The 15437-nt window shown below is 41.4% G+C and overlaps 1 protein-coding gene across 2 annotated transcripts in view; it reads left to right on the top strand.

Moving 5' to 3' along the window:
- cep290 (centrosomal protein 290) overlaps nt 1-15437 on the top strand; it is a 171445-nt gene that overhangs the window by 30241 nt on the left and 125767 nt on the right. For both annotated transcript variants that reach the window (XM_072268142.1, XM_072268143.1), the window contains 6 exons: nt 672-772; nt 868-955; nt 3070-3170; nt 9409-9501; nt 10417-10501; nt 13726-13868. In XM_072268142.1, coding sequence (XP_072124243.1) covers nt 672-772; nt 868-955; nt 3070-3170; nt 9409-9501; nt 10417-10501; nt 13726-13868 — 611 coding nt within the window. The remainder of the gene's footprint in view (nt 1-671; nt 773-867; nt 956-3069; nt 3171-9408; nt 9502-10416; nt 10502-13725; nt 13869-15437) is intronic.

Raw genomic sequence — 15437 nt, 5'->3', positions numbered from 1 at the left:
TTGTGCTGACAATTCCAAATAAACACATTTGCAGTGTTTAGATTCAGATTAATTTACTTGTCACATGTTGAAAGGCAAGAACAGACTTGATGAACCAAATTGGCTAATTCTGCTCGTATGTCTTATGGTCATATAGAGAAATGTGTTGTTTGCGTTAACAACCAACACAACCTAAGGACAGGCTGGGGGCAGCCCGCACGTGTTACCACACATTTCCAGCATCAACATAGCATGCTGACATTGTTCAATAACAAACCAACAACAGCAAAGCAAGTCCCTTTCCTCCCACCCTCCCAGCCAGCCACCCACCCACTCACACCCAGAATAGTGGCCTATGGTCACCAGCCTCCACAGCAGCTGTGTGGTATCCTTGTTGATCTTTCAGCTCACCATGATCAATGTCACGGAGATCAAATGTTTCTTTTTTGATTCTTTAGATATTACAAGCAGGTAAAATTGATCAGTGGGGTTTGTGCATTTTTTTTTACAGTGTATCACACTAAAAGTGAAGTACAGGTGTACATGATAATACTCCCAAAATTTAACATTGTCACTGGAATTAATTCAGTGAAGAGTGTTCTACCAGTTATTTCTTTGTGGCTTCTGTTGTTGAAGAATGCTGATATGAAAGTTTTGTTTTTCCACACTCATGGAAAATAATTTGCATTTAGGCCTTGAAACAAAAGAATTAATTGATTTGACTGAATTTAAACAGAGGAAGCACTTGAAGCAACAGCAGTTTCAAGCGGAGAACCAGATCCTGCTAAAAGAGGTTGGTTATCTATAATAGCCTGCCATGTACCTGCTTGGCTTTGGTAAGTTTGTTTCATTTATAAATCCAAATGCTCATAACACTCCCAATTTCAGATTGAACGCCTAGAGGAAGAAAGACTAGTGTTAAAGAGGCAAATTCGCAAGATGGCCCAAGATAAAAGCACATGTACAAGTTCTATAGGTATGTTTTAGTTTCATTTTAGTATATTATTAAGATTTCTTGGAATCTTGCATGAAATACAGAAATTTAACAAACAGTAGAAGTTGATTTTAAAAAGTCTGCCAATGCTTAATACTGGAAAGAAAATTATATTGCAATGAACATAGTTCTGTGAGGTTCGCTGAATTCAGTCCTGGGGTGACAGAGTTGGCTAATGAGGTGAGCCAATTGGGCCAGTACACATTACAGTCCAGATGAAGTATATTTGAAATTAAAAGATGCTGAGTGGATTTGACATACTCAGTGTAGGGGAATCTAGAACTATGGGGTATAGTTTAAGAGTAAACATTTACCCATTTAATATGTAGGTGCAAAGAAATTTTTCCTCTTAAGGTGTGTGAATCTTTGGAATTCTTTATCTCAGAGAATTATCCAAGTTAGCCGAGCTCATTCATGCCGACCATGGTGCTTACTAAGCATTTTCCTGTGTTTGACCCATATCCTTCCAGACCCATCCTATCCATGTACTTATCCAAATGTCTTTTAAGTGTTGTAATTGTACCTGTCTAAAGCATTCCCTCTGGAAGCTTGTTCTGTATACCCTGCCATCTGGGTAAAGAAACCCATTTTACATCTTTCCCCTCTCTCTTAAACCTTTACGCTCTAGTTTTTAGTTTCCCATCCCTGGAAGTAATTGATTATATTCAAGGCTGAGGTATTTGGTTCACAGGGAAATTGAGTGTTACTGGGAACAGGAAGGAATGTTCAGGTGAGGTTAAATTCAAATTAGCGGTGTTATTACATGGTAGCTGAAGGCCTATCTCTGCCATTTTTTTAATATTGTTTAGTGGAATTTCCATGAGTAAATGTTATTGCAAAAATTTTTCCATAAGCAGGAAGCAGGGTGAGCATATCCCCAAGACTTGACCAAGTACACCCCGAGACCTTACGGAAGGTCAGAGAAGAAATCACGGAAGCCCTTGTAGAGATGCTTGCTGAAGGGCCTGTTTCTGTGCACTATTACCTTATAACTCTTTGACTCTAAGTTTGCGGGCATTTTTAAAGGGCAAGTGCTATGTCTGATGGAACCATCAGAGGAACATCCACAACTGTTGATGATACTTGGACAACATAGTGTCACCAGTATGGATCAGTTTAGAAAGGGGGCTGGTTTGGTAATTCACCTGTAAAACTATACCACAGTGTGTGTGTGTAGAAAGTGACTGGGATTTGTTCAATATATAGAACTTAAAGGAACAGTGCATTACGCATGATATATCTATGAAGAAATGATCCTGCTCTTATGAGGAGAAATTTCTGTTTTTTCTGCCCTGCAGACTTTCTTAGTTCATTTTGCTTCTTTACAGTTGTTGGTGTGACCCCAGTCATACGTTCTGCCGCAGTGAACGCTTGGGTATTCATAGTGAATGGTTGCCTCTGAGCTGGGCCGACATTTACATGCCGGGTGGTGCCTAATTAATTAGCTTGTTTATTTCGGCTTTTTTTCTAAAAGATGTGCTGGGTGCGTTCGGACTACCGCTGCACCACTGCATTCTTCACGGCAACGTATCGGTCCACGGCCCAGAGGTTGGGGACCACTGCTCTATAGGAAAAAGTTCAAAGGTTTATGATGATCTGAAGGATTGGGTCATAGGGAAAGGTTGGACAGTTTATTCCTTAAAGTGAGGTTGAGGGATGTGAAAAATCATGATGTGCGTAGATGGGGATAAATGCACACAGTCTTTTATTCCAGGGATGTGGAATCAAGAACTAGAGGGCATATGTTTAAGAAGAGATGGAAAAGATTTAATATGAACCTGAGGTTTAACTTGTCACACAGAGTGGGATATATATGTGGTATGTGCTGCCAAAGGAAATGGTTGATACAGACACAGTAACAAGATTTAAAAGGTATTTTAATGAATAGTTAAGGTTTAGAGAGATATGGGTCAAACACAGTCAAATGGGGCGAGCTCAAATGGGTGTCTTGGTCAGCAGAGATGAGTTGGGCCAAAGGGCCTGTTTCCATGCCGTACGACACTGTGACCCTACCACACCTCATACCATCATATACTGCAGTGTTACCAATAAATACTGTTAAGTAAAAGCAGTAGTTAACATATTGTACTTTATAGCATTTTCATCAGATGATTTGGGGTTGTTCGATCGATTTACTGATGGGGAAGCAACAGCGAAAACATCGTTGGGTACATCCGCCTCAGATTTAAAGAGTAAGGTAATGCCTTTGCTTTATCTTGATTTTAAATTCTATCAACTTTATTGAAGCTGTGGGTGTGCAGATCACTCCCCTATGCACATACCTCTATTGTGGTCAAGGTCAGGACTTGGTACCCATGAGCTAAGAAGTTGACTAGCCCATTTCAGTGAGCAGTTAGGAGTCAACCATATTCCTGTGTGGTTCTGTGAAGACACATAACAAAATACAAAATTATGAGGGGTGTAACCCTTCTGGTTTTAGTTGGTGCAACTGAAAATAACAGCAGCTTACTGGTGGTTCATAAAGCAAGAAATACAACTAAATACTTTATTAGTAACACTTTTTGTGGAAAATTGTGGTAAATGATCACTGCAAACAATAAGGCAAGTGAAGGTGAAGCTGACTTGAGGGTTGAAGTGTGTGTGTGCGTGATGCAAAGTGGGAGCGAGGTCTACACATAGTCAAGGGGCAAGATTGAGACAGAGTTGGGCTGTGTGAAGCGGAAAGAAGTTGGAAGCAGAGGAGCTTCGGAGCCTGTCCACCTCAATCAATAGCAAGGTTGGATCGATCTAAGTCGCAGCAGAGGAGTTTCGGAGCCTGTCCACTTAAATCAATAGCAAGGTTGGATCGATCTAAGTGCTGGGTTCATTTGGAAAGGTCAGGTACAGGCCAGAACGTGGCAGCGGGATCCAGGCCCAAAACGTACTGATGTGACAGCCCGGGTCCTCGTACGAGGGACGACCCATTGTTTAGAGAATTTAAACGCCAGGCTGGATGGATTGAAAAGATTGGTTGTTGGGACCAGAGGCTGGGATCCAGCCAGTTCTGCTCACTACTCTGCAACGTTTACTCCGCTCTCTGCGGCACTGACTCCAAGACTGAGGCTGTGGCCTGCTCCGGGTACTCTGGGCTTCGCATCTATGGACTCACTTCAGCTGTGTGAGCTCGGTTTTGCTCCACTGTGTGATGAACTGAGGCTGAGGCTGTGGCCTGCTCTGGGCTTCACGTCTATGGACTCACTTTAGTTCTGAATGCTGTTGCTTTCTTTTATTGTTTGAATGATTTTGTGTTTTTTTTTCTCTCTGTGCATTAGGTGTTTGTTAGTCTTTATTTTGTAATGGGTTCTTTCGGGTTTCTCGTTTTGTGGCTGCCAGTAAGGAGATGAATCTCAGGCTTGTATAATTTATGCATACTTTGATGATAAACATACTTTGAACTTTGTATGGTTAGGATAAATGCAAGCAGGTTTTTTCCAGTGAGGTTGGGTGAGATTTGAACTAGTGGTTAAGGGTGAAAGGTGAAGTTTTTAAGGGGAACTTCTTCACTCACTGGATGGTGCGACTGTGGAACAAGCTGCCAGAGTACGTGTTGGATGCGAGTCCAATTGCATTATTTAAGAGGAGATTGGATAAGTACGTGGATGGAGGGATATGGAGATCTATGGTCCAGGCGCGGGTGATGAGTCTAGGCAGAATAATAGTTTGGCATGGACTAGATGGACCAAATAACCTGTTTCTGTTCAAAATGGCAGATTTCCTTCTCTGGCAACTGAAGAATTTTCATTTCACCATTACCAACACTGGAAAATTTTAATTACAGAATTTACTGGCTAAATTCCCTGACTGCCTGGGTGGGATTTAAATTGTGTTGTTCTTTTTTTTGTTCACTCATTTTTTTTCCCTCAACTGACCACAGTTCCTACCTATGTGACTCCCTGAAAAATCTGAGGATTTGAATCCTGATTGCTGGCACTGTAAAGTATTATGTTAATGCAACACTACCACGCTGCCCCATGCATTAAGGTTATGCTGGCTGCTATACAGAGTCCACGGAGGGGAGGCTGCTTTCCATGATATGCTGAAATGTGTCCACAGTTCTCTGATTCTTGATTATGATTAATAAAACATTAATGTAAAAAAGATTATTTCCAAGATGGTTATGTCTCATACAATGTAACAGCCATCTCTCCAGTCGTGCAGACATTTGCAGTAACTGGTGTGACTAGTGCCAGTTGAGATGATATTTCTAAAATGAGCCAGCCTACAATATGTGACCTACTGAATGAGAAAGATTTTCTCAAAATTTAAATCCAAATTAACACAAGAAATATTTGTTGGCAATGCTAATCAGATGATGAGCTATAAATAATTTTTGATGATTCATTTAAGGTAATTTTGTAGCAGTTTTCCCTCCTCTTTGAAATTATTTACCTATTTCTAGCTTAGAGTATTTACAATACTACAATAGGGTGTTGAGAGGAAATAACATAATTAAATGTAGAATTGAATCTGCTCTATTTTAATACAGGCCAGCGGTAGAAACATTGATAACGATGACAAAGTACGAAGAGGCTTTGCTGATGGATCTTATAATGCTGAAGACTATAGGGCCCTGGCATTGAGGAAAATGTCTGATCAGATTTCAGATATTCTTCGGAAGTCAATAGTGCAGTCAGAAAGGCCACCAAAGCATTCGAGGAATTCTAAAAGGGAATCCGTACAATGGGACAGTTCTGTATCTTCCCAGGGTGCAAGACAGTCTTTTTCCCTACCGAGAGTGATAGAAAGTTTTGAAAAGGAACAATCTGTACAAACTGATCAGTATGAACAGAAAACACCGAACAGGTCTCAGTCATCAGAGGGATTTTTGGCAGAGACACAAACAAATAATACAACGATGCCGCTTGGGGAAGAAGCTGTCCACAAGTCTGAGAGTATTCAACCAGTGCAGGCAATCAGTTCAACTGAGGCAGCTGAGAACCTAGCAAGAAACCACGAACCATTAGACGATCTTATAGAGCAGCTAAGGGTAGAACTATCAAGGCTTAAATCACAGGTTAGATTCTCTCAACTTTTTGTCAAAGGTTTTTTTTTTGGCGCGTCTGTGCGTCCGTGATGATGTCTTTTTCATGGCTTTTACGAGAGACTGTGTGGCTCCACGAGAGAGAGACTGCGTGGCGTGCCACTCCTCACACAGCCATTTCGCAGTATTTTTCCCTTTATTTTACGAGGCCGAGTTGTGATCTCGACACTCAACCCGGCACAAATGGAAAGCGTACTCGGGAGCAGACCCGACTGGTTTTGAACCTGGGAACTTCCACTCCTGGGTCCGGCGCCGATGTCATTGCGCCACCAGCCAGCCCTTGTCAAAGGTTTCTAATTCAGATAATGCTGTACAACTTGTTTAATATTACCATTACCTATGTTCTATAACAACAAAACATAGCATGTTTACAGCTTAGACCTGTCTTCTAAAACTACACTATTATTAAATTATTCTTCGTTAAATATGCACAGACAAATTGACAAAGCAAATCTAATGATCATAAGTTCTCAATATTTGGTTAATTTATTCTTCACAGCCATGGTTTTTCCCACTTCTTCCCACTTTTGCCCAGATGCTTTTTTTTGGTAATGGATGCCTTAATTTTTATTTTGAAAAATGATTCGTTCTTTAGAAGAAACATTACAATCTGCCACAGTTTAAAAAGCCGAGAGATTCACAGAACTTGTAACTCAGAACTGACCAAGTAGTCAATGTTCGTGTTTTTTGGAATTCACATCACTTACAATTACCCCTTAGACTTTGCATTTCAAGTAACCCTTGCCTCTTGTGATGTCTGTCTCTGTCCACTCCCCTGCCCTCAGTTCCGTCCATTTCTTCTCACATGTTTTACCCTCCAGATTCTCTCCACATCACATTCCACATGCTTTTCCATCTTTCCTTTGCTTCCCCTTATCAACTTCTTTACCTATTACGTCCCAACACTGGTAGTCTTTGCGTTCTACAGCAGCTGCCTCCACCTTCGTTCTCTTCTCCTGTCCACCTGGTTCCCTTAACTCTGTCTCCCCACCCCTTCCCTGCCTGGCTCCATCTGTCTACCATCCTTTGCCCTTCCTTGGTCCACCTATTTCTTGTCCCTGTCTCATACTTCCCCATCCCTCTTTAGACCATAAGACATAGGAGCAGAATTAGGCCACTTGGTCTATCGAGTCTGCTCTATCATGGCTGATTTATTATCCTTTTCAACCACATTTTCCTGCCTTCTCCTCTTAACCTTTAACACCCTGACTAATCAAGAAGTTATAAACCTCCACTTTGAATATATCCAATGGACTGTCCTCCACAGCTGTCTGTGGCAATGAATTCAACAGATTCAACACCCTCTGGCTAAATAAATTGTACCTCATCTCTGTTTGCATCTGTACCCTTTGCTCCCTCTGCCTGTTCCCCTCCTTACTTTTCCTGTCAAATTGGAACCTTTAAACCAATGTTGTAGGATCTGTGCAACCCGGGAAAAGGAGGGAAAATAAAGCATTGTTCTAAAGTTGTCACAAGTCAAGCTATTAGCTTAAATTCCATACCAAGAAATCTCAGCTGACATTCCAGTTCAGAGTACTGAGGAAGTGCAATAGTCTTTCAGATGAGGGGTTAAACCAAGGCTTTTATCTACTCTCAGTTGTGAACATAAAAGATTCCTGCCTCAAAATCGAACACAAAAGATTCTGCAGATGCTGGAAATCCAGAGTAACACACACAAAATATTTGAGGAACTCAGGAGGTCAGGCAGCATCATGATCATAAGACAGAGGAGCAGAATTAAAGCATGCGGACCAGTGAGTCTGCTCAGTCATTCTATCATGACTAATTTATTATCCCTCTCAACCACATGCTTCTGCCTTCTCCCTGTAACCTCTGACGCCCTTTCTAATCAAGAACCTATCAACCTCTGCTTTAATAGTTCTTTAATTATGGCCTCCACACTCATATATGACAATGAATTCCACAGATTCACCACACTCCAAAAGAAATTCCTCCATTTCTGTTCTAATTGGACATCCCTTTCATCTGATCTGATCTTCTGGTCCTAGACTTGCCCAATTTAGGAAACATCTCTTCCGTATCCACTCTATCTAGGCCTTTCAATATTCAATATGTTTCAATCATATCCAACCCCCAGCCCCGACATTCTTCCTCTAAACTCCAGTGGGTATAGGCCTAAAGCCATCAAATGCTCTTCATACATTAACCCTTTTCATTCCTGGAATTATTCTCTTGAACCTCCTCTGGATCCTCCCCATTGTCAGCATTAGGAGCCCAGAACTGCTCCCAATAGTCTGACCCATACCTCATTAAAGCCTCAGCATTACATCCTTTTAAACTCTAGATCTTTTGAAAAGAATGCTAGCGTTGCATTTGCTTTTATTTCCACTGACACATCCTGCAAGTTAACCTGTAGGGAATCCTGCAAAAGGACTCCCAGGTCCCTTTACACCTCAGATTTCTGAATTTTCTCAACATCTAGAATATAGTCAATGCTTTTATTCCTTCTACCAAAGTGCGTGACCATACATTTCCCTAAACTATATTCCATCTTCCACTACTTTGCCTATTCTCTCGATCCAAGTCCTTCTGCAGGCTCCCTGTTCCCTCGACACTACCTGCCCTTCCAGCTACCTTTGTATTGTCTGCAAACTTAGGTGTAAAGCCATCAATTCTGTCATCCAAATCGTTGACGTATAATGTGAAAAGAAGCAGTCCCGATACCGACTGCTGCGGAACACCACTAGTCACTGGTAGCCAGCCAGAATAGGCCCCTTATGTTCCCATTCTTTGCTTCCTGCTAATCAGCCAAAGTTATCCATGTCAGTATCTTTCCTGTAATAGCTTGGGCTCTTGTTAAGCAGCTCAAGTGCGGCACCTTGCCTCCTGAAAATCCAAGTAAACAACATCCACTGACTCTTCCTTTGTCTATTGTGTTATTTCCCCAAAAAATTCCTACATGCTGTATTTGTTAAGCCAGATTTTCCCTTAAGGAAACCATGCTGTCTTTGGCCTACTTTATCGTGCGCCTCCAAATACCCCCAAACTTCACCATTAATAATGGACTCCATCTTCGCAACCAATGAAATCAGACTAAACTGGCCAAGAGGTCTCAGCTCGAAACATCGACTGTTCATTCCTGTCTGTGGTTGCAGCCTGACCTGCTGAATTCCTCCAGTATTTTGTGTTTGTGCCTCAAAATTCACATTAGTGCACCAGCATGGTGTTGCTTTCAACACCATAGCCACATCAGGTTCCCCACCATTGTCTGTTAACATAGTCAACTTATACGAGTGTACATTCAGAGCAAGCTTCAGATCAAACGTATAGGACTCACAAAAGAGCTGGATCTGTTATTAAATTTATTAATATAGGGATATTTTTCAGAGATTTAAACTGTATCTGTATTCTAATTGAATTAATGCATCTTTAGAACCATCAGATACGCAAAGAATTACTGAAAAAGGAAGGGGAGTACCAGAATGCAGAATTTGAGCTTGCCAAACTCAACCGACAAATGATGCAGGTAGTACAAGAGTAACTATATTCGGGAAGTGGGGAGCTTGAACGTTGTAACATGTTCTTTTGCTACTAAGACCACTGATTTATACATTAATTCCTTTGCAGTTCATTCCTTTGATCATTAAGGTTATGTGGAAAATAGGCAGCAGTCCCGGAATGGGATACAGGGTTGGAATGCTTGGGAGAATATGGGCCAAGGTATGAGCTGGTGCAGGCAATTGGAAGAAGAGAATGGCACAGCAGAGCAAAGAAAAGGAACATCGATTAAATTTTAAGAGAGCTGAAATAGCTGGGGAAACTAATTCACTTCAACAAAAATGATGGACAAATGAACAGTCTGAGGAAGTTTGGTGGATGGGAGATATGCAGTATTTAAAATTTTTAAATAATGATAAAGATCTTTAGAATTTTAAACATGAGCTTTATTTGTCACATGTACATCGAAACATACAGTGAAATGTGTCGTTTGCATCAACTCAAATCAGCGAAGATTGTACTGGGCAGCCCGCAAGTGTTGCCGTGCTTCTGGCACCAATATAGCATGCCCACAACTCAATAACTCTAACCTGTGTGTCTTAAGAATGTGGGTGGAATCTGGAGCACCCAGAAGTATTCCACATGGGAACGGGGAGAACGTACATGGATGGCAGTGGGAATTGTACCCCAATCATTGATAGCGATCCACTAGTGTTTAATTACCAAATCCTTACATTAGGAGTTTATAGTTAATGGTGCAACAGCCCTTTCCGTTTTGGTGTCCAATCCTCCTGTGCCTGAATTCATCTGGGTCTTTATTTTTTACAATAAGCACTTCCAGAGGCTGAAATAAAAATATGTGGAGAAATGGGGCAGTTATAGTTCTGAAAACTCAAGCCTGAACTGGGCAACTAATCGTATTTAATTTTTCATTACATTTTAGAATGAATATATTTCCAGAGAACTGGAAAGAAAAGAGAAGGAATTGGAACAAAGGAAGACGGAAAATGCTGAGCTGCAAGCAAAATGTAAGTCCCTTTCATTCATTAAAATTGTTTATAGGAACATGTGTACAAAAGGAAGTAGATAACTTTTCTGATTGTATTTGTAATTCCATGATTAGTGCCTAACAGTAAATAATGCACTGTTTTATGTTTTTTTAATATATGTCATATATGTAACTGATAGTCCATCGTGACAGTGTCACAAAGTTAGTGGTTAATGTGTCTTATTCCATACCAAGAAATCTCAGTTGACATTCCAATGAAGAGTACTGAGGATGTGCAATGAAGTTGTCCTGTCCAAGACCGAAAGAAGCTGCAGAAGATCGTGAACATGGCGCAGCACACCACACAAACCAATTTTCCGTCCTTGGACTCGCTTTACCACGCACGCTGTCGGAGCAGTGCTGCCAGGATAATCAAGGACACGACCCACCCAGCCAACACACTTTTTGTCCCTCTTCCCTCCGGGAGAATGCTTAGGAGCTTGAAGACTCGTACGGCCAGATTTGGGAACAGCTTCTTTCCAACTGTGATAAGACTGCTGAACGGATCCTGACCCGGATCCAGGCCGTACCCTCCAAATATCCGGACCTGCCTCTCGGTTTTTTTGCACTAACTTACTTTCCATTTTTCTATTTTCTATTTATGATTTATAATTTAAATTTTTAATATTTACTATCAATTTGTGATCTAGGGAGCGGGAAGCGCAGAATCAAATATCGCTGTGATGATTGTACATTCTAGTATCAATTGTTTGGCGACTATGAAGTATAAAGTATAAAAGTATAAATACTCTTTCAGGTGAGGGTTAAACCAAGCGTTCTTCTGTTTTCATTAATGGACTTAAAAGATTCCTGCCTTGAAACTGGATTGCATACCAGTACATTAGCTTGGTGTTCCTTTCAGTTCTACAGCTACATTGGGGCCATCGTGTGAAATTGGGCGAAATCCACAGTGAAACATGTTAAGATGGTTTATACAGAGAAACTTACTAAGTTAGGACTTGGACAGTTCCCGATGAAACTTAATGTATTTCAGCGGAACTTCACACTGTGGTCAGAGAAGGGCATTGGCTGTTAAGCACACACTTCAAATGGCAGCCAGACAGCAGCAGCTCGTGTTATAGCTGTCATAGATAAGGCATTTACAGAGAAGAGAGAGGTAGCTGTAGTGAGATGCATCCCAGGAAGGAGCTCCAGCGGGTTAGTCAAGCTAACCACAGAGGAACTCAGCGAGTCAGGCAGCATCTAATGAGGGAAATAAGCTGTCGTCATTTCAGCCTGAGAACCTTCTGTACTGAAACATTGGCTATTTGTTTCCCACCATAGGTGCTGTGTGTGTGTGTTGCTCAAGATTTCCAACATGTGCAGCTTCCATTGTGTCCACCATCAGAGAACTTAGCTACATTGGCTTCAGGAGCTTGAATTTCATTCTGGAGGATTACAGGAAAAAAATCGTGTCCTCATAAGATATGTTGGAATGATCCACTGCTTCTATTTGCAGCATGGAAATTGAGAAAGAAAGTGTATGTTATTTGTAGATTTGAGGTACCACTCACCAGGAAGTATAGAGATATTGTAACAATCCGTTTAAGTAATTGAAGTAAGGATTCATTCAGTTACATGTTAAAAGCAAACCAGGTGGATACGTAAAGCGGGATATAAGGAAGTTTTATGCACCATTTTGGATTTGCAAACTGATTATTGGTTTATTATCTTGGTATTGATTTCAATGTATCAGTCATGTTTCGTGACAGCCGTACAGTGCAATATGTATAAAAAATACTATAAGGTACAATAAGAAGTATTTGAATAAATGATAGTACAAAAAAGAGCAAAATGGTGGATAGAGTTCATGTGTGCACAGTGTCACTTGCCTGCCACTAGGAATTGTGAATTTTGCAGGCAAGTGGGGAGATGTGTCACTCCGTCAGGGAGTCCCTTATAGCTGGTTGGAGGGTATGGTTGCTGAGTGCCAACAAATGGATCCTCTGTTGCACCACCTTCATCCTAGGCATCTTTCTCCTTCAGTCTACATCTCATGGCCTTTAAGTTGCTTGTTTTGTCTTTGCGCACTGGTTGCTGTCTTTGGTTTGCAAGATTGTGCAGCACACAATAATAGTCTTCACACGTGCATGGTGTGTAATTCCTGATAAAGGCCACATAGTTACACTTTGAGTGGACCAGTGTCATCTTGGTATGTATGTGGCCCAAGCTTATGTATGTGCTTGGCTGCCATGGCTGGAGAGTGCAATGGTGTACACTGCCATGGAAGCACAGCGAGTACTTGGCCACCAAATATGCTCAGTAATGTAGAGCATCCAGAATGAGAGAGTCCTATTTTCTTTCTGGAAACATGGACGCATGAAATGCTGGATAAATTCAGCAGGATCTATGGAGCGAAATGAACAGTCAGTGTTTCAAGCTGAGACCTTTCATCAGTCTCAGTGAAAGGTCTCAGCCCGAAACGTCAACTGTTTATTGCCTTGCTGAGTTCACCCAGTATTTCATGTGTATTTACATCAGGAATTCCACATGATCCACATTAAGCTACACATTGACAAAATGGAAACCTTCCCTGATATGAAAAGGTTTGAGTTCTTAATAAGAACTTTCAGAGCAGTAAATGCAGCTACTGTTACGGGACGCCAGCACGCCTGCTATTACATAGTATTCCTTTTGTGGTAAAGCACGTTAGAATGTCCTGGAATGAGGAAAGATACTGTGTAAATGCATTTCTTATTTTGTTTTAAGTGTTCCAGAATTCCATATCCAGGTGGGATCTCATCGAAATCCTCTGAATACTGAAAGGCCTAGATAGAGTGAACGTGGGGAAGGTATTTCCAATAGTGGGAGATTGTAAAACCAGAGAACACAGCCTCAGAATAGAAAGTCATCCCTTAAGGACAGAGACAAGGGGGAATTTTTTTCATCAGAGCACGGTGAATCTGGAATTCATTGGAGGCCATGTCATTGAGTATATTTAAAAGTAGAGGTTAATAAGTTCTTGGTTAGTGAGGGTGTCAATGTAAGGGAAAAAGGCAGAAGAAATGATTTGAGAGTGGTAATAACTCGATCATGATGGTGGTAGAGCAAACTGGATGGGCTGCATGGCCTAATCCTGCCACCTTGTCTGTGGTCTAATTATTTTCTGTGTAATATTCCATGTATCAGTATAGTTTAGTGATGCCAACAAAATCTGGCGTAAAACTATTGGTCCTTTACTAATGTAAGTAATATTGGTTACAGTGAATGAACTGAGAGAAGAAAACAAAAAATTTGAGCATGGTATGAAAGAAATTTTGCAAGCTGTGAAGGATACACAAGTGGAATCCATTTCAAAGGGAGGACATGAAATCCTGAGGATGGAAAGTTTGGAACGACTAGTTTCTGTAAGTAGTATCGTTTTTCTCAAGTTATACTCTCATTGGTCACTGAGTCATTGAAAAATGTTTGTTTTACATTGTGCATTGACACATGAAATGATTATCGATGCAAGTTCTTGAGAGCCAACAAATGGATCCTCTGTTGCACAGAAATGAACAAACCATATCTTGCCTTTCATTTACCTTCCTTCCACTCTTCTCTATCATTTGTTATATTGTTCTCAAGCTCATTAATTTTCTTACATTCTTTCCCTTTCTCTTCCCACTCCCCTCTACTGATTTGTATCATACAGAATTATTCTCCAATCTAATTATTTATTTGATATCAACCTGAAAGCCTAATCATACTTTGAATTTGAATCAGATACATGTACTTTAACTCTCCTCTGCTCTCAATTTTACTCAGTTATTTATTATTTTATGTAGAGATACAGCACAGTAGCAGGCCTTTCTGGCCCATGAGCCCGTGCTGCCCAATTACACATATGTGACCAATTAACCTACTAATGCATACTATTTTTCTTTGGATTGTGGGAGGAAACACATGCAGTCACAGGGCTAACATACAAATTCCTCATAGACAGCACTTGAAATTGAACCCAGGTCACTGATGCTGTAACACACATCAAAGTTGCTGGTGAACGCAGCAGAACAGGCAGCATTTCTAGGAAGAGGTACAGTTGACTTTTTGGGCCGAGACCCTTCATCAGGACTAACTGAAGGAAGAGCTAGTAAGAGATTTGAAAGTGGGAGGGGGAGATCCAAAATGATAGGAGAAGACAGGAGCGGGAGGGATGGAGCCAAGAGCTGGACAGGTGATTGGCAAAAGGGATATGAGAGGATCATGGGACAGGAGGTCCAGGGAGAAGGAAAAGGGGGAGGGGGGAAAAACCCAGAGGATGGGCAAGGGGTATAGTCAGAGGGACAGAGGGAAAAAAAGGAGAGAGAGAAAGAATGTGTGTATATAAATAAATAGCAGATGGGATACGAGGGGGAGGTGGGGCATTAGCAGAAGTTAGAGAAGTTGATGTTCATGCCATCAGGTTGGAGGCTACCCAGACGGAATATAAGGTGTTGTTCCTCCATCCTCAGTGTGGCTTCATCTTTACAGTAGAGGAGGCCATGGATAGACATATCAGAATGGGAGTGGGATATGGAATTAAAATGTGTGGCCACTGGGAGATCCTGCTTTCTCTGGCGGACAGAGCGTAGGTGTTCAGTGAGGCGACACTTCACCTGTGAGTTGGCTGGGGTGATATACTGCGTCCGGTGCTCCTGATGTGGCCTTCTATATATTGGCGAGACCCGACGCAGACTGGGAGATGGTTTTGCTGAACACCTACACTCTGTCTGCCAGAGAAAGCAGGATCTCCCAGTGGCCACACATTTTAATTCCACATCCCATTCCCATTCTGACATGTCTATCCACGGCCTCCTCTACTGTAAAGATGAAGCCACACTCAGGTTGGAGGAACAACACCTTATATTCCGTCTGGGTAGCCTCCAACCTGATGGCATGAACATTGACTTCTCTAACTTCCGCTAATGCCCCATCTCCCCCTCGTACCCCATCCG

This window comes from Mobula birostris, chromosome 9 (assembly GCF_030028105.1).
Source record: "Mobula birostris isolate sMobBir1 chromosome 9, sMobBir1.hap1, whole genome shotgun sequence".
In the NCBI taxonomy this organism is placed as follows: domain Eukaryota; kingdom Metazoa; phylum Chordata; class Chondrichthyes; order Myliobatiformes; family Myliobatidae; genus Mobula; species Mobula birostris.
The sequence above is the reverse complement of the archived record's forward strand: the minus strand, read 5'-3'. Positions and strand labels throughout refer to the sequence as shown.